Source organism: Lepidochelys kempii, chromosome 2, assembly GCF_965140265.1.
Source record: "Lepidochelys kempii isolate rLepKem1 chromosome 2, rLepKem1.hap2, whole genome shotgun sequence".
Classification (NCBI taxonomy): Eukaryota; Metazoa; Chordata; order Testudines; family Cheloniidae; genus Lepidochelys; species Lepidochelys kempii.
In genome coordinates this window covers 146,764,640-146,785,243 of record NC_133257.1, presented here as the reverse complement: position 1 = coordinate 146,785,243, position 20,604 = coordinate 146,764,640, and the positions used below count along the sequence as shown (strand labels likewise).

Genomic DNA, 20,604 nt, shown 5'->3' with positions numbered 1-20,604 from the left:
AGGGGTCCCTGGAGTGCAACCTGGACTGTCGGACAACTGTGCTCTCCAAAACCCACCAGCCTGGGGTATTCCTCATACTGTGATGCTGATGTCAAGCTGCAAGTCTCTGATAGGCACTGCACTTACCCAGACATCCATAAGCAGGGCCATACCCAACTGAGTTACATGAATGATCTCCCAGCCATTCATGAACCATCAAGAAGGAGGCTCCAGCCAGTTCCCCCCAGCTCCTCAGTCTTGCACCCCAGAACTGTACCGTCTTGCACTGGTCAGAAGTCTGGCCAGTTAACCTGAGCTGAAATTTCCCAAGCACTTCAACCAAAACACACTGTTTTAGGTAAAATATAAAACAGATTTATTAACTGCAGAAAGATAGATTTTAAGTGATTATAAGTGGTAGACATAAAGATTAAAGTAGTTACCTTAAGAAAATGAAAAGTAAACACACCTGCTAAACCCTAAACTTTCAGTAAAAAGAAAAGGAGTACTTGTGGCACCTTAGAGACTAACCAATTTATTTGAGCATAAACTTTCGTGAGCTACAGCTCACTTGTACTCACTCTAAGATGCCACAAGTACGCCTTTTCTTTTTGCGAATACAGACTAACACGGCTGTTACTCTGTAAACTTTTAGTCTAAGCAAGAGTTGAATCAAACAGCTTTTCTCACCCTGACAGGTTAGAATTCCTAAATACACAGACTGGAACTACCCTTCCCCCCGACAAAGTCTTTGTCTTCCACACGTTCTTCCAGGTGTTGAGATGGGGGTGGGGGCGGGGGTAAGAAGGAGAGAGGCCAAGTGATGATATTGCTATCTCTCTGTCATACTTTCTTCTAGCTTGCTGGAAAGATCTTTACTGTGACGTGAATTAGTCTTCCCCTATGGTGTATGTGTCTCCTCTAAGAAGTCTCTAGGATAATGAATTGTGTGTTGATGAGCCATTAACACTGTCTGGCTATTAATGGCTACTCCTTTGTTGTAATGGAAAGGTTGGCTGTGGGCATCTCCCAACCTCACAACATTTCAGTAACACACACATATCAAAACTTCATAACTTCACTTACAATGATAGCATGTACAATCCAACAGGATATTAATATTCAACAATCAAGACTTTAAAAATGATACCATACAAGGTATATTTTGTACAAAACATACCATAATTATAAGACAGTGGTGAATATGGGAGTTGCAGGGTGCTTCTTTGAGATACAGAGTGTCACATCACCTCAGCTGATTGTCGGAGATGTAGCATCTGTAAGGGCTTTAAATACTGCTTCAGGAAGGACAGGATAGCTAGATTTAAATATCATTAGCCTGCATAGTGTTCCTTCCTCACGTCAGAGGAAGGGGCATGTCGGTGTTAACTGACAATAAGATGATTATGTTTTATGTAAACAAACAGGGCAGGACCTGGTCCTCACTGCTCTGCTAGGAAACAGTTCTACTTTGAGACTTCTGCATTATCAACTCTATACTTCTGAAAGAGGCCTACCTTCCAGGGCCTCAGAATATGCTGGCATGGTCATCTAAGCAAGTTGAAACACCAGAGTGGTCCCTTTGTCCAGACATAGCACAGTCCATTTTCCAGCTCTCAGGAATTCTCCAAGTAGATCTGTTTGCAACAGCAGATAACAGAAAATGTCACCAGTTTTGCTCCGGGAGGGCCCCAGGCCAGGTTTAATAATAGACACTTTCCTGATGCCATGGTCATTGGTCTCATGTATGCCTTTCCCCCTTTGCTTTTTCTACCCAAAGGCCTATCAAGCAAGACAAGGCACTTATACTGATACTTATACTGATCACCCTGCACTGATACTTATACTGATCACCCAGCACTTATACTGATCACCCTGCCATGGCCCCATCAAAACTGATTTTCTGAGGTCTCAGACCTATCTATCTGTTTCCCCCACTGTCAATTCTGCTTCACCTGGACTTGATTTCACAAAATCATGGCTGCCTCCTCCACTCCCACCTTCCGGCCCTTCACCTGATGGCCTGGGGGCTAGGTGGTTAACATCAGCAGAGGAATCCTGCCCTAGAGAAGTTCAGGATGTTCTTCTGAATAGTAGAAAACCATCAACTAGAACTACTTATCTTGCTAAATGGAAAAAGGTTTCCATGTGGTCCTTGCTTCTGTTCAGCACATGCTGGATAGCTTATGATGACTGGAAAAAGGCTAATGTAGTGCCCATCTTTAAAAAAGGGAAGAAGGAGGATCCGGGAAACTACAGGCCAGTCAGCCTCACCTCAGTTCCTGGAAAAATCGTAGAGCAAGTCCTCGAGGAATCAATTTTGAAGCACTTAGAGGAAACGAAAGTGAACCTTAACAGTCAGCATGGATTCACCAAGGACAAGTCATGCATGATGAACCTAACTGCCTTCTAAGACAAGATAACTGGCTCTGTGGATAAGGGGAAAGCAGTGGATGTGTTATTCCATGACTTTAGCAAAGCTTTTGATATGGCCTCCCACAGTATTCTTGCCAGCAAATTAAAGAAGTATAGGCTGGACGAATGGACCATAAGGTGGATAGAAAGCTGGCTAGATCATTCGGCTTAATGGGTAGTGATCAATGCCTCCATGTCTAGTTGGCAGCCAGTATCAAGCGGGGTGCCCCAAGGGTTAGTCCTGGGGCCGGTTTTGTTCAATATCTTCATTAATGATCTGGAGGATGGCGTGGATTGCACCCTCAGCAAGTTTGCAGATGACACGAAAGTGGGAGGCATGATAGATACGCTGGACGGTAGGGGTAGGATACAGAGGGACCTAGAAAAATTAGAGGATTGGGCCAAAAGAAATCTGATGAGGTTCAGCAAGGACAAGTGCAGAGTCCTGCACTTAGGACAGAAGAATCCCATGCACTGCCACAGACTAGGGACCGAGCAGTTAGGCAGTAGTTCTGCAGAAAAGGATCTAGGGGTTACAGTGGACGAGAAGCTGGATATGAGTCAACAGTTTGCTGTTGTTGCCAAGAAGGTCAATGGCATTTTGGGATGTATAGGTAGGGGCATTGCCAGCAGATTGAGGGACGTGATCATTCCCATCTATTCGGCATTGGTGAGGCCTTATCTGGAGTACTGTGTCCAGTTTTGGGCCCCACACTACAAGAAGGATGTGGAAAAATTGGAAAGTGTCCAGCGGAGGGCAACAAAAGTTATTATGGGGCTGGAACACATGATTTATGAGGAGAGGCTGAGGGAACTGGGATTATTTAGTCTGCAGAAGAGAAGACTGAGGGGGGATTTGATAGCTGCTTTAAACTACCTGAAAGGGGGCTCCAAAGAGGATGGATCTAAACTATTCTCTGGTAGCAGATGACAGAACAAGGAGTAATGGTCTCAAGTTGCAGTGGGGGAGGTTTAGGTTGGATATTAGGAAAAACTTTTTCACTAGGAGGGTGGTGAAGCACTGGAATGGGTTACCTAGGGAGGTGGTGGAATCTCCTTCCTTAGAGGTTTTTAAGGTCAGGCTTGATAAAGCCCTGGCTGGGATGATTTAATTGGGAATTGGTCTCGCTTTGAGCAGGGGGTTGGACTAGATGACCTCCTGAGGTCCCTTCCAACCCTGATATTCTATGATTCTATGATTCTATGTACTTAAAACATCAAGACTGGCAATAAGCTCAATCAGAGTACACTTAAAGAAAAGGAGTACTTGTGGCACCATAGAGACTAACAAATTTATTTGAGCATAAGCTTTCGTGAGGTACAGCTCACTTCATCAGATGCATTCAGTGGAAAATACAGTGGGGAGATTTATATACATAGAGAACATGAAACAATGGGTATTACCATACACACTGTAACCAGAGTGATCACTTGGCACCCTGGCAGCAGGATTGTCTGGCTATGTAGACTCCCTTCTCAGGCCCTACGCTACCAGCACTCCCAGCTATCTTCGAGACACCACTGACTTCCTGAGGAAACTACAGTCCATCGGTGATCTTCCTGAAAACACCATCCTGGCCACTATGGATGTAGAAGCCCTCTACACCAACATTCCACACAAAGAGGGACTACAAGCCATCAGGAACAGCAAACCCGGTGGCTGAACTTTGTGACTTTGTCCTCACCCATAACTATTTCACATTTGCGGACAATGTATACCTTCAAATCAGCAGCACTGCTATGGATAACCGCATGGCCCTACAGTATGCCATCTTTTTTATGGCTGACTTAGAACAACCCTTCCTCAGCTCTTGTCCCCTAATGTCCCTGCTCTACTTGCGCTACATTGATGACATCTTCATCATCAGGACCCATGGAAAAAAGGCCTTGAGGAATTCCACCATGATTTCAACAATTTCCATCCCACCATCAACCTCAGCCTGGACCAGTCCATACAAGAGATCCACTTCCTGGACACTACAGTGGTAATAAGCGATGGTCACATAAACACCACCACCATACCGGAAACCTACTGACCGCTATTCCTACCTACCTGTCTCCAGCTTTCATCCAGACCACACCACACGATCCATTGTCTACAGCCAAGGTCTAGGATACAACCGCATTTGCTCCAACCCCTCAGACAGAGACAAACACCTACAAGATCTCTATCAAGCATTCTTACAACTACAATACCCACCTGCTGAAGTGAAGAAACAGATTGACAGAGCCAGAAGAGTACCCAGATGTCACCTACTACAGGAAAGGCCCAACAAAGAAAATAACAGAACGCCACTAGCCATCACCTTCAGCCCCCAACTAAAACCTCTCCAACGCATCATCAAGGATCTACAACCTATCCTGAAGGACGACCCATCACTCTCACAGATCTTGGGAGACAGGCTAGTCCTTGCTTACAGACAGCCCCCCAACCTGAAGCAAATACTCACCAGCAACCACACACCACACAACAGAACCACTAACCCAGGAACCTATCCTTGCAACAAAGCCCGTTGCCAACTGTGCCCACATATCTATTCAGGGGACACCATCATAGGGCCTAATCACATCAGTCACAAAACCAAAAATTTGTGGTTTAGTAAAGCATATCTTTCAGAATGGCATTCAGTCTTCGATAGTTTGCTCCAATAGTTAAGCATTTCATTGTTAAGATTTTGAGCCTTATTTCAAATTTTAATTTGTCTAACTTTTATTTCCAGCCATTGGTTCTTGTTATGCCTTTCTCCACTAGGTAAATGAGCCCCTTAGTACCGGGGTATTTTCTCCCTATGAAGGTATTTATATTCTGTAAGCAAATCACTTCTTAATTTTATTTATTTATGAGGTGTACTGAGTAGTTGAGGCCAGCTGAGACTCATGGCTACATACCAGGGAGCTCCAGGCCATCTGGTACTAGGGCAATCTTAGGGTTGCAATAGTATTTCAATATCTGTCTCACCAATAGCTTACAAAAATAAAATCACTTACCTACTTCTGTTCATTCCTCCATTGTTTATATATGCAAGGACTGTTTAGCCCTTTTTGCCACAGCATCACACTGGAATCTCCTGTTCAGTTGTTTGTCGACTGATACCCCTAACTCCTTTTCAGAATCACGGCTTTCCAGGATTTGTTGTATGTAGTGTTTTTGTAGCCGTGTCAGTCCCAGCATATTAGCAAAACAAAGTGGGTGAGGTAATATCTTTTATTGGACCAACTTCTGTTGGTGAGAGCTAACAGAGGTTTTCTGTCTCACCAACAGAAGTTGGTCCAAAAAAATATTACCTCACCCACCTTGTCTCTTTGTTTTCCAGGAAACAGTCATTCATTACGTAGGCACAGCTAGCATTCTTTGTTCCTTGATGTATACATTTACATTTGGCTGTATTAAAATGCATTTTTGTTTTGCTTACCAAATGATCCAGATCACTCTGAATAACTATCCTATCCTCTTCATATTTTCCTCTTTGCCAATCTTTTTGTCATGTGCAGTTTTGTCAGCAATGATTTTACATTTCCTTCCAGATCATTGATAAAAATATTGAATAGCAAACAGTCTACTACTGATCCACACAGAACCCCACTACAAACCTCCTATTAGTGTGCTATATTTTATCATTAGAATGTGATGGGGTATTGTCAGGGTTCCTTCCCCACTCTGAATTCTGGGGTACAGATGTGGGGACCCACATGAAAGACCCCCTAAGCTTATTCTTACCAGCTTAGGTTAAAACTTCCCCAAGGCACAGATTCCTTTCCTGCCTTGGGATCGCTGTCACCACCAAGTGATTTAACAAACAATCAGGGAAAAGACCACTTGGAGTCCTATTCCCCCCAAAATATTCCCCGAAGCCTACACCCCCTTTCCTGGGGAAAGCTTGAGCAAATATCCTCACCAATTGGTTACAATCCTTCCTGATGCGGGGAGGAGGGGACGCTGATCTGGTTGGGGGAAGCGGGGGAGATAAACTTCCTCTCTGGGAGGGAAAAGCCCCTCAGGCAGGCTTAAACTGGGTGTGGGTGAGAGGGAGACAGCTTTAAGCTGGGCAAGCCTTACTTTCACAGGCATGAGAGCTGGCCATGGAGAAGAGCCCATGGGGAGCTTGAGGCTAGAAGTATTGGTGTTGTGTTCCCCCCTCCTGTCTCCTCACACATGGGGGAAGGGATGCAGCGCCCTGGGACCTGGGTCAGAACCGTAGGGGTTGGGACCTCCCAGACCCCGCATGTGAAGGGTCCAGGCACAGGCAGGGTCCGTGCTGGGGGAGGCTGCTCATTTGCACCTGGGGCTGGGGCTGCAGTGAAGCCCCTCTCACCTCTGGCCGTGGCTGGGCGCACCCAACTGGCTAGACAGAGCATGGGGAGGGGGCAAGCTGCTGGCCCCATTCCAAGTTCACTCATCAGACACAAGGGCAAACTTTTCTTAAAGGAGCCATGTCTTTTGGTTTGTCCCTCTATCCAGCAGTAAGGGGGTCTGCAGCTGGTTTCTCCTGGCTGGAGGGGAGCATAGGTTCTGGAGGAGACACCAGAGTGGGCTGAGAATGGCTGGCTTGCTCCTTGAGAAACACCCGAGCCCGTACTCCCCAACCCCTACTCAGATAGGCCCAGAAGCTGCCATGCGCTAGCTGCTTGTCCCCCCTAGCCCAGCTCCCTCTGCCCTGAAAATTAAAAGGACTCACACATGCCTGCAATGGGAGCCCTCTGGGAGCTTCAGCCACGGCAGGGGAAACAGCTGATAGGCGGGGACTTCGCGCCAAATGGCTGATTGGCTGCAGCCAGCCAAAGAGCTGATGAGGGCTGCTGCCCATGCTAAACAGCTGATTGGCAGTTGCCAACAGCGGATCTCCCCGGTGTGTGCAGAGCACCCACTAATTTTTTTCTGTAGGTGCTCCAGCCCCGGAGCACCCCCAGAGCCGTCACCTATGATCCTGACCTGGCCTGACTCTTGTTCCTGAACTCAAGTTTGTCTTCTGCTTCTGATCTCTCGGTATCCTGAGCCAGCTGAATCTTGACTCCTGTTTTGTGACTGTGGACTCTGGCTCGAACCACTATGTCTGGCTGCCCCTGACTGGGCCGTGACAGCTTGTTCAGACCACAATAACCCTATAGGACTGAGCTCTGTGTGAGAACGATGGACGTAGCAACACCACTACAGCCACCAGAAGCATCAGACTTGCCCAAATGGTCCCTCTGCCTCCAGGTGGATAATCAAGCACTGCAGGCCCAAGCTGCGCAGTTTATCAGGGAAAACCAGCAATTGCCGGAGCAAGTTGCTCCCATTGAGACACCTACTGAGGGAACTACAGAACCCTATTTAAGCCAGCAGCAGGAACAGGAACCTTTCAGAACCACAGGACTCCTCCCTGTTCTGGACTGTATACCTTGTGCATCCTTCTCCCACTCCCACAGCTTGATTTCCTGACACCTTGACCTTGTATGACTCCTAGTATCTGATTCGTGGTTCTGATCTCCTGTCTTCCTCTTGCCTCTTACCCACCAGAATCCTGACCTAGCCCGACTCTGGTTCCTGACTTTTGTTTCTGACCTCAAGTTTGTCTCCTGCTTCTGATCTGCTGGTATCCTGACCCAGCTGATTCTTGACTCCTGTTTCATGAGTGTGGACTTTGGCTCTGACCACTAGGTCTGGCTGCCCATGACCCACCTGTGAGACTAATAATAGTCTAATTCTTTAGTTTCCTGGTGATTGAATCCTGTATCATTTTTTTCCATTATTTTGCCTGGGGTTGACATCACATTATAACAAGCCTGTAATTACCTGGATCAAACCACCTGCTCTTTTTGAATATTTGCACATTACCAATCCTCTGGAATTTCCTTGGTATTCCAATACCAATTCATTAAATAAAAATTAATAGTAGCAGAACAGAGGTCTCCTCAACCAACTCTTTTAAGATTCTTGGATGCAAGCTGCCTGGATTTCCTGATTAAAAAATGTGTATCCTTAGTAGATGCTGTTTTATGTTTTCCTAAATTACTAGTTCATCATCTTCCTGTGATATGAATACATCATCCTGCTTCTTTCCAAATACAGAACATATATTTATTGAACACTTCTGCCTTTTCTACATCATTATTAACATTTTTACCATTTCCCTCTCGTGATATGATATTTTTTGGTTTCTGACATAATTCACGTTATCCTTGACCCAGCTATCCATGGATTTTTCCCTGATATCTTTAGCATCCCTTATTAGTTTACTTATCTTATCAATATCTAATTTTATATTGATTACTGTCTACTTTCCCTTTTTTTCATTTGTTACATATGAAAGTGTTTGTAGCTGTGTTGGTCCAAGAATATAAGAGGCAAGGAAGTAGATTGTATCTTTTATTGGACCAACTTCTGTTGGTGAAAGAGAAAAGCTTTTGAACAATATACAGCTTTTCTTCAGATCCGCTGTTGCTTAAAAGCTTTTCTCTTTCATCAAGAGAAGTTGGTCCAATAAAAAAGGTAATAACTTCACCCACCTAATCTCTCATATATGAGGGTGGACTGATATAAGTCAAAATGATTTAAAACACTGATTTTAACCATGATTTAATTCAGCAAGCACAAAGTGTTGATTTCACTCCTTAGTTTTGCATTTGTACTTTTCAGTTATTTTCCTAAAGACCGGTTGATTCTAATTCGTTGATAACCATTAAAACATCTTGATTTGCAATTAAATATAAGCCTTTACATAAATTAGGTACTTATTTTTGTAGGAGGATACACTATGGCTTGGTCTACACTATAAAGTTAGGTAGACATGAGTCACTTTGCATTAACCCATTTGTGCATGTGTCTACAATGAAATTTGTCTTTGCCTGACATAAGTGCCCCATTATGGTGATAAAACCACCTCCCCTGAAAAGTGTTGAGCCATGGTTGACCTACTGAGGTTAATGCTGTTCAAGTGTAGGCACTCCGTGACTTGACAGTGACCTAAAGTTAGCAGTTAGTGACGTAAAGTTAGCAGTTCTCCTGCAATGCTCCATTTCCTGCAACGCTGGCCATTCTGGTCATAATTGTGAACTCCATTGCTCAGGGGTCACAGAAACCAGAAGCCACTGCCATGGATTTTTGGAATGCCTTTTCCTGATTGCTCACTTTACTGAGTATACCTAGTGGCTCTCCCTCGTGTTCAACTGCCAACTAGCCATGATACTAGGAGTAGGATACTAGATCTGCTGCCTTCACAGTGAGCTGTATGCCATACCTGGTGGAGACCCCACCAGGACCCCACTACCATGGATACCTCAGAGGACGCAAGACCACCCACACCATGAACAGTGAGGAAGAGCAGAGGGAAGACAGAAATGTTTGAGACACCTCCACAGTTTAGCCAGTCCCACCAGCTGAGCACGGGTACACCCAGTGAAGAGGCAGTGACCTCAGGTAAGTGTGTGCATGTGTTTTTCCTTACAGTGCTTAAATATAAAGATGGCACCTGGCCCATCCGCAAGACACACACATTGCTGTTTCATTCTTTTACTAGTACGAGAAAAGGTAGCAGTACAAAAAATAGAAGTAGAGTTGGTATGTGCTTTTCATTCCCTTTTTGGGTTAGGTGGGTGTGGGGAGAAGAGGGTACCATGCGGAGCAGTTTGTTTATATACACAGAGATGCCCATTGTATCTTCCTGAGAGATCTCTGAAATTTTCATGGAGATACTCTGCAATCCAGTCCCAAAGGCTTCTAGGGATGGCTACCTTATTTCTTCCTCTGAGATAGGACACTTTCCCACATCAGTCTGCAATGAGTTCAGCTGGCACCATTACAGTACACAGGCTAGTGGCATGCAGGCCCAGGGGGTGAGGCCCAGGCCTCAGGAGTGAGATATCAGCTAAAATCACCACCAGCTTTGGAAAATAGTGCCAATATTCAATGCCATTGCCCTATATTCATACCCATGGAAGGTGGACCAACATTTTATTGTTTCATGCAATTAAAATTCTTTCTCTTTCCCCACTCCCAATCCCTATGGTTGGAGCTGGAGAGCAGTGCTCTGCAGAGGGTTCCCAAGGCTGAAGTGTCAATAGTTATGTCTTATTACACTTTTTTATGGGGGTAAGGGAAGGGAATTTTGAAACGTGTCTCTCCCTTTCTGTTGTGACTATAAATCCAATGACACATCTCTGTTTTTATCAGCAGCTTCTGGCGTGGCGGCCTGGAGGTGTACCCTCTCCAGATCCCCAGAACACCTGACCTTGATGAGAAGGAAAGAGAAGAGGACTAGGAGGATGTGTTCTGTGAGATCCTGCAAGCCAGTGCTGCATAGGACTGTAAACAAAGGGCCTGGAGGGTCAACATGGCAGATGGCCTGTAGAAGGGAAGAGGAGACAGGAGAAAGGCCTGGGAACCCCATAAGGACATGCAGTGATATGCATTTGAACATAATGAGTCTTCTGAGGCAGCAGCATATCCAAATGCTGCAGACCCTGGTTGACCTACAGGTCCCAAAATCCTAAAGTCTCCACCCTTTTCAGTTCTTTGAGAACTCCATGGTAGCATCTCCTTACATTCCCAACATACCACTTGGTATCACATGCTGCATCCTTACTCCTACCACTCCATGCCAGGGAACAGCAAAGAAAACCACAACTTCACACACCCTGACCTGTGAGAACTATGGTTAATGTATGAGTAGTCACAATGGACTATACTTGTGCACTGAAGCAGACAGAAATGTTTGTTGCCTTTCCAATTTCAAAATCCGAGTCTGTTAATTTATGTTAAAGGTTTGTAATGCATTGCCTCTTGTTTTTTGCGCATTGTTAAACTGCACTCTTTTTGCCACTCAAGAAATTTCTGTTTATGGAAAATTGAATTATCTTTATTAGTTTACAACCCATATTGCAGAATGCATACGAATACTCAAAGCACCCAGCACTTGTAAAGCACCACAGAACTCCTAGTTCAAGAAAACACACAGTCCAATATTTATAATGGTACAGCAAACGTAACATAATCCATAGTTTCAATAAAACATCTAGTCAAATTTATAAATGTACCTGAATCATAATTCCTAACAGAACGCAAAACTCCTGGCCCAGAAACCACTGCAACACAGAACAATGGCTGACTGTTAAAGTGCTCTTTCAAAACTTTCTTCAGTTGCACAGTTCCTTGTTAAGCACTTGTAACAGCCTCACTGTTTGACTCACTGTTCAAAGTCAGCAGACAGCTGCTCCACCTCTGCTCTCCACCCTGGCAGCAGCTTTTCTCCCTTTTGCCTCACAGATATTATGTAGGACACAACAGGCAGCTACCCATTGGGATATTTTTGTCACTGAGATCCATTGTATTGAGTAAACACCTTCAGTCTATTAAAATCACATTTGACTGTCATTCTGAACCTGCTGAGGTAGTAGCTGAATCATTTCTTGGTGCTGGTTGAGGTAGCCACACACAGCTTCATGAGCCAGGGAAACAAGGGATAGACTGGGTCCCCCTGAATCACTATTGTCATTGCCATATTGTCAGTGGTAGTCTGCCGGTTGGGAAAGAATGTCCCGGCTTGCAGCTTTCTGACCAGTCCTGTGTTTTTAAAGATGCAAGCACATCTTCCCTGACCAGTCCACAGTAATACTGGTGAAGTATCTCTGGTGATCCACCAAAGCTTGCATATCCATAGAAAAATAGAGCTTTCTTTTGATGTACTCTGTGCCAACGTAGGATATGTGTACCATCTATCACCCTACCAGAATTTGGGAACCCCATTTGCTGCTAATTTATCCACTGTGTCCTGCACATTGTTAAGAGTCACAGTTCTGTGTAATAGGAGATAATTAATAGCCCACATGACAACAACCACCACTGTAGATTTTCCAACTCCAAAATGTTTTCCAACTGACCAGTAGTAATCCAGTGTTGCACACTTCCAGAGTGTAAGCACCACTCGCTTCTCCACTGTCAATGGAACTTTCATTTTGGTATCCCTGTTCTACAGGGCTATGGTGGGCTCAGCACATAGATCCAAAGATGTGATCTTTCACATCTGCAGTTTGTCATCCCACACTTGAATTATGATGCAAACCCACCAGTCAGTGTTAATTTCTCAGGCCCAGAAGTGGCACTCCACTGTCAGCAGCGGCTCCATGAACTCCATCAACAATCTTGAATTGTTGTTTGCTGTGTCCCTGAGCAAACTGTTTTTGCAGTACTTCTTGTGGGTCTGTAAATACAGGAGAATTGTGTGTCCTGTATTTCCAGTGTTTGAGAGAATAGTGCAGACCTCTGTGGGACTCAATGTGTCTGTCAAAGATAATGGACACCAAAAAGTGCTGAGTGTGTTGGTGGGAAAATTTTTTAAAAGCACAAAAATTCTGGGATATGGATAGCATGGAATAAGTTGCATGCTGGAAACTTAACTCCTAGCTCCCAGAGATCTTTGGGCAAGTCATTTCTGTCCCAGAACATATTGCAAACATTTCCTAAAAGGCACCATGTCAGATGGTGGCACATGGTACACTGATACCTAGCTGTGATGAACTGCATTGTGCATTGACACAAGAACTCCTGGTGAGTACACACAATGCCAACGCAAGGAGCAAATTATGCACGAGTGATATACAAATTTTGACAGCTGAATGCCAATATAACTTGCATCAACAAAATTTATAGTGCAGATGTAGTGTAGTGTGGCCGATAGATATACACATAATATATATATATATATTATTTAAGCAGTTATCATAGAATCATAGAATACCAGGGTTGGAAGGGACCTCAGGAGGTCATCTAGTCCAAACCCCTGCCCAAAGCAGGACCAATCCCCAACTAAACCATCCCAGCCAGGGCTTTGTCAACCCTGACCTTAAAAACTTCTAAGGAAGGAGATTCCACCACCTCCCTAGGTAACACATTCCATTGTTTCACCACCCTCCTAGTGAAAAAGTTTTTCCTAATATCCAACCTAAACCTCCCGCACTGCAACTTGAGACCATTACTCCTTGTTCTGTCATCTGCTACCACTTAGAACAGTCTAGATCCATCCTCTTTGGAACCCCCTTTCAGGTAGTTGAAAGCAGCTATCAAATCCCCCCTCATTCTTCTCTTCCACAGACTAAACAATCCCAGTTCCCTCAGCCTGTCCTCATAAGTCATGTGTTTCAGTACCCTAATCATTTTTATTGCCCTCCGCTGGACGCTTTCCAATTTTTCCACATCCTTCTTGTAGTGTGGGGCCCAAAACTAGAGACAGTACTCCAGATGAGGCCTCACCAATGTCTAATAGAGGGGAACGATCACATTCCCTCGATCTGCTGGCAATGCCCCTACCTATACATCCCAAAATGCCATTGACCTTCTTGGCAACAAGGGCACACTGTTGACTCATATCCAGCTTCTCGTCCACTGTAACCCGTAGGTCCTTTTCTGCACAGCTGCTGCCTAGCCATTCGGTCCCTAGTCTGTAGCAGTGCATGGGATTCTTCCGTCCTAAGTGCAGGACTCTGCACTTCTCCTTGCTGAACCTCATCAGATTTCTTTTGGCCCAATCCTCTAATTTGTCTAGGTCCCTCTATATCCTATCCCTACCCTCCAGCGTATCTACCTCTCCTCCCAGTTTCGTGTCATCTGCAAACTTGCTGAGGGTGCAATCCACACCATCCTCCAGATCATTTATGAAGATATTGAACAAAACCGGCTCCAGGACCGACCCTTGGGGCGCTCCACTTGATCCTGGCTGCCAACTAGACATGGAGCCATTGATCATTACCCGTTGAGCCCGACAATCTAGCCAACTTTCTATCCACCTTATAGTCCATTCATCCAGCCCATACTTCTTTAACTTGCTGGCAAGAATTCTGTGAGAGACGGTCTCAAAAGCTTTGCTAGAGTGAAGGAACAATACGTTCACCGCTTTCTTCTCATCCACAGAGCCAGTTATCTCTTCATAGAAGGCAATTAGATTAGTCAGGCATGACTTGCCCTTGGTGAATCCATGCTGACTGTTCCTGATCACTTTCCTCTCCTCTAAGTGCTTCAGAATTGATTCCTTGAGGACCTGCTCCATGATTTTTCCGGGGACTGAGGTAAGGCTGACTGTCCTGTAGTTCCCAGGATCCGCCTTTCTCCCTTTTTTAAAGATGGGCACTACATTAGCCTTTTTCCAGTCGTCCGGGAGTTCCCCCGATCGCCATGAGTTTTCAAAGATAATGGCCAATGGCTCTGCAATCACATCCGCCAACTCCTTTAGCACTCTCGGATGCAGCGCATCCGGCCCCACGGACTTGTGCTCGTCCAGCTTTTCTAAATAGTCCTGAACCACTTCTTTCTCCACAGAGGGCTGTTCACCTCCTCCCCATGCTGTGCTGCCAAGTGCAGTAGTCAGGGAGCTGACCTTGTTTGTGAAGACAGAGGCAAAAAAAGCACTGAGTACATTAGCTTTTTCCACATCCTCCGTCACTAGGTTGCCTCCCTCATTCAGTAAGGGGCCCACGCTTTCCTTGTCTTTTTCCTTGTTGCCAACATACCTGAAGAAACCCTTCTTGTTACTCTTAACTTCTCTTGCTAGCTGCAACTCCAGGTGTGATTTGGCTTTCCTGCATGCCCGAGCATACTCTTCCCTGGTCATTCGTCCAATCTTCCACTTCTTGTATGCTTCTTTTTTGTGTTTAAGATCTGCAAGGATTTCACTGTTAAGCCAAGCTGGTCGCCTGGCATATTTACTATTCTTTCTACACATTGGGATGGTTTGTCCCTGTAAGCTGAGTAAGGATTCTTTAAAATATAGCCAGCTGTCCTGGACTCCTTTCCTCCTCATGTTATTCTCCCAAGGGATCCTGCCTATCAGTTCCCTGAGGGAGTCAAAGTCCGCTTTTCTGAAATCCAGGTCTGTATTCTGCTGCTCTTCTTTCTTCCCTGTGTCAGAATCCTGAACTCGACCATCTCATGGTCACTGCCTCCCAGGTTCCCATCCACTTTAGCTTCCCCTACTTATTCTTCCCGGTTTGTGAGCAGCAGGTCAAGAAGAGCTCTGCCCCTAGTTGGTTCCTCCAGCACTTGCACCAGGAAATTGTCCCCTACATTTTCCAAAAACTTCCTGGATTGTCTGTGCACTGCTGTATTGCTCTCCCAGCAGATATCAGGGTGATTGAAGTCTCCCATGAGAACCAGGGCCTGTGATCTAGTAACTTCTGCGAGTTGCCGGAAGAAAGCCTCGTCCACCTCATCCTCCTGGTCCGGTGGTCTATAGCAGACTCCCACCATGACATCACCCTTGTTGCTCACACTGCTCAACTTAATCCAGAGACTCTCAGGTTTTTCTGCAGTTTCATACCGGAGCTCTGAGCAGTCATACTGCTCCCTTACATACAATGCAACTGCCCCACCTATTCTGCCCTGCCTGTCCTTCCTGAACAGTTTATATCCATCCATAACAGTACTCCAGTCATGTGAGTTATCCCACCAAGTCTCTGTTATTCCAATCACATCATAATTCCTTGACTGTGCCAGGACTTCCCGTTCTCCCTGCTTGTTTCCCAGGCTTCTTGCATTTGTGTATAGGCACTTGAGATAAGTCTTTGATCGTCCCCCCTTTCTCAGTATGAGGCAAGAGCCCTCCCCTCTCGCACGCTCCTGCTCGTGTTTCCTCCCGGTATCGCACTTCCCCACTTACCTCAGGGCTTTGGTTTCCTTCCCCCGGTGAACCTAGTTTAAAGCCCTCCTCACTAGGTTAACCAGCGTGCTTGCGAAGATGCTCTTCCCTCTCTCCGTTAGATGGAGCCCGTCTCTGCCTAGCACTTCTCCTTCTTGGAACACCATCCCATGGTCAAAGAATCCAAAGCCTTCTCTCCGACACTACCTGCGTAGCCATTCATTGACTTCCACGATTCGACAGTCTCTACCCAGGCCTTTTCCTTCCACGGGGAGGATGGATGAGAAGACCACTTGCGCCTCAAACTCCTTTATCCTTCTTCCCAGAGCCATGTAGTCTGCAGTGATCCGCTCAAGGTCATTCTTGGCAATATCATTGCTACCCATGTGGAGAAGCAGGAAGGGGTAGAGATCCGAGGGCTTGATGAGTCTCAGCAATCTCTCCATCACATCGTGAATCCTAGCTCCTGGCAAGCAGCAGACTTCTTGGTTTTCCCAGTCAAGACGGCAGATAGATGACTCAGTCCCCCTCAGGAGAGAGTCCCCGACCACCACCACCTGCCTCCTCCTCTTGGGAGCGGTGGTTGTGGAACCCCCAACCCTAGGACAGCACATCTCATGCTTTCCAATCGGCGGAGTCTCCTTCTGTTCCCTTCCCTCAGATGTATCATCTGGTCCACTCTCCGCATTAGTACCTGTGGAGAGAACATGAAAACGGTTGCTTACCTGTATCTGCATTGCTGGTACATGGACGCTCCCCTTTCTTCTTCTGGAGGTCACATGCTGCCAAATTTCTTCACCGTCCTCCTGTCCCCGCAGTGCAGCCTGCTCTGAATCTTCAGAACGTTGTGTCCGTAGAAGCGTATCCTGACGTCTGTCCAGGAAATCTTCGGTTTCTGTTATGCAATGCAGGGTCGATACCTTATATAGCTTAACATATATTTATTCAAATTTTTATGCTTTAAATCTTTTTATTATGTTAGAAAATGGTGAATGACACATTTCTTGTTTACTAGATGCTGATTAAATTTTTACTCATAATTTCTGTCACTCTGCTTTTGGATGGAAATTGGAATTCAATTTAAAATGAACAAAAACGTGATTTCCATATTTTTTTATTAGTTAACTAAACTATCTTAAGTGTATTGAATACAAAAGAAGAAAAAGTAAGTTTATCAGAACTTGCTTTGCATTGAAAACTAACTGGTTTATTAAAGCTAACTGTTATTAAAACTAACTGGTTTATTAAGATACTAAAGTATTATCTTTAGTTAGTGAACTGAACTAATTGTTTCTGGTCATCATGCCCTTCCATATTTTTGAACTAGTTGATCTCATCCTCTTGCACCTAGTTTATATTCAGAGATTAGAAGAAGGAAACAAATTTTCCTGCTTTTTCAACCTCCAGTTATTTTCTCAACTTTCAACTGATCTAGTTGAAAAACTGAAAAGAAAGATAGTACCGGTATTATCTCTGCACCTGTGGAAGAGGATACTGCTGTCAAAGCCGAATTAACACTTTACCAAACTCTGTTTCCAGGTGCTTAGCCAGTGACTTCCACCAGTTCTGTGGTCTGACTTTCTTTAAAACTTCAGCAGCACAAATATACCATGTCAATGTTATTTTTAAATTTAATTTACATTATTTTAAGTTATGGTATTAATATAGGTTGGCATATTTTCAAATTTCAAATAGGTTTATTTTTCAAATAAAGAAATCTTATTTAAATTAAACAATCAATTTTGAAAAAATGGTTAATTTTTATCCACCTTGTGTGGATGTGGATGTGTGAGATTGCTGTCTTTGCTTCCTCTCTTAAGCAGGATAGGCTTTTAACCAGAATTATCCTCTTTCACAATAGTGGCATTGTGGATTTTTGGCCATCTAATAGTCTTCTTCAGCAACTCCGAATTTTCATTCAAATTTTCTGATTTCAGATACAGTCCGAGAAACAACAGCAGCACAACAAGCTCTACTGGTCGCTAAAAACATTGATTTGTTTCCAACAAATCAAGAGCGCTTTTCTGAAGGGAATGTAGATGTGTGGTGGATTGTTCATGATGGTGGCATGCTGATGTTGCTTCCTTTCCTGCTTCGACAACACAAGGTACCGTATATGACTCAAAAAGGGAAATCTTGTCTTAGAAAATGAGTAGGAATGACTTTTTTTTCCACTAAGCATTACATAAAATTACTAAATAAATTCTTATATACTTTTTTACTTAGCTGTTTAAAGGACTGTGAACAGAAGGGGAAAAATTATTTCTACGTTTGTCATATAAAATGCCTTTTCCCTTACATAGGTGTGGAGAAAATGCAAAATGCGTATCTTCACTGTTGCCCAAATGGATGACAACAGCATTCAAATGAAAAAGGACCTTCAGATATTTTTGTATCATCTTCGACTTAATGCTGAGGTGGAGGTTGTTGAAATGGTAAGCTCCTATATATTTTATCTGTTACCTGAAAACCTTGAACTAAACTTGGAAGTTCTTCTTCAGACTCCTAGAATTTCTTTTGCCTAATGACATTTGGAGGGTAAACTAAGTAAGGGATTGTAGTATTTGGCCTAAAATGGCAGGAAAAGCAAAATTTAATGTTCCTACAGCAATGTTAACTCAACCACATAATGCATCCTATATATTTTATGGTGTATTTTTTACAATATAAGCAGTAATAGGTCACACATAGGTCAAATACTGCACATATGCAATATGGTTGAGTTAAGGTTCCATATTGTACCTTAACACGTGTGTTTTCTGACTGTGATTTTAACTGGGCAACCTTAATATTGCATTACCATAAATTTTTGTATTTCATTTCCTAGTTACTTTAAAAGAGTGGAGAGAAAAAATTCCCTGTTGTTGTTTTATAAATATAAATTACACACAGAAAACTATATTAAAAATACTCAAAACTAAGGAAAGAGAGAATTCATGTTGCCTGCAATCTCAGTTTGACCCCCTTGTACGTATGCTTTATGATACAGGTTTTAATTACATGATCACAAACTATTTTTTCCATAAGACCCCGCCTCATTCAGTGCACAAGATGGAAAATATTCATTGAATGAGCAGCTATTCAAAATTTTGTTTTATCCATAGAGTTTAATGTGTGACCCCCGTTTTGTTCACTGTACACTATTCAAACCCTACTATGAATACAGAATTATGAATTTCCTCATAGTCTTTTCTTTGGCACTGATTAGAATAAGTATTGAAGTGCTTCAGCAACATTAATTAATTTTCATAATACCCCATGAGACTGGGGCTATTATTCCTATTTATAAACTCAGGCACAAAGAAATTAAGGCAAACATTGTCAAAAGTGTCCACTAATTTTGGGTCCCCAATCTGAGATGATTATGGCCTCATTTTTAAGTGATTTTAGTATTGTACAGCACTTTATATGTTCAAAGCACAGCTCCAATTGACTTCAGCTGTAGGTGTGAATGTTCAGAGCTTCTGCAAATCAGGCCCCAGATACCTCATGTTGGGCTAAAAAAAAAGAGGAACACACAATTAGTGACACCTGGGAAAAGTTTGGTCAACATAACTTGCCTAGTATAGGAATTCACTGGCAGAGATGAAGATTTGAAACCAGTTCTCCAGGGCAGCATTCAGTTGCCTTAGCCATATGACCATTATTTCTCTTCCTGTAATCCCCTGCCTCATTGACTACACACCTTCCAATTTCTGCAACAAATGAGGCAGGAGAACAAACAAAGAACAATAGTCTGTGATCACTACACACACAGGGGGCTGAATTACATTTGCACTGTCATAGTCAGGAAGGAGACATGCTGTAGTGCTCTGTATTAGAGTTTCTTAAGGGTGATGGCTTCATGCCCAGACATATTGAATTTCTTTAGGCCAGGCAGAAGGTGACAGAGATGGGTATATCTAAGGCCAAGTCATCATCCACCATGATGTGACAGACTGTTCTAGCCAACAGGAGATGGTAGAAAGTTGTGGATGCTGCTATGTGAGAGCTTGTGATGAGCAAGGAATCCAAAAATAAGTTCTAAATGTCTCCTTTCCCAGTCAGTCCCATTCTGCCCCCCAACTCTGGCTTACAGTCTCCACATCCAATCTCAGTCTTTCCACCCCTACTCTCAGTATTTCCACCCCTACTCTCAGTCTCCTCACTAGGTTCGATGTCCTAATTCCCTTACACCTTCCCACCCTAGGCTCCTTGTCCCTGTCTCCTTCCAAGCCACTCTCCCTCTTCTCCACTTCCTTCTCAGTCCCAATCTACTACCTCCACCTCCCTCTCCCTCTTGTCCCTTCTGCATTCAGTCAGGCAGCTTCCTCCTCCACATTACCTGGGCCCAGCAAAGGAGCCTTGAGGGCATAAGAGAGATTGTCTTCCTGCTATCAGTTACAATGCTCAGTGGAGAGCAGGAGCAGGAATTGCAGGAAGTCCTTCTCAGCCTCTGAATCTCTGGGATGGAGCATGTTCAGTCCCTCTGTGGCAATGGTGCATGTGCAGTCCAATAAGAACATAGGAGCTGTGAGGGATGGAGCATGCCTAATTCAGAAGGGATTTTCTGGTAATCTAGCTGCCAAATTCTAAGAGCATGAGATTTTTCAAAGGTTTATAACTTGGC

The 20,604-nt window shown here is 44.1% G+C and overlaps 1 protein-coding gene across 2 annotated transcripts in view; it reads left to right on the top strand.

Annotated features, from left to right (window-relative positions):
* The window catches only part of SLC12A7 (solute carrier family 12 member 7), a 334,571-nt gene that overhangs the window by 287,247 nt on the left and 26,720 nt on the right, over positions 1–20,604 (top strand). For both annotated transcript variants that reach the window (XM_073332427.1, XM_073332428.1), the window contains 2 exons: positions 17,933–18,102; positions 18,299–18,430. In XM_073332427.1, the coding sequence (XP_073188528.1) occupies positions 17,933–18,102; positions 18,299–18,430 (302 nt within the window). The remainder of the gene's footprint in view (positions 1–17,932; positions 18,103–18,298; positions 18,431–20,604) is intronic.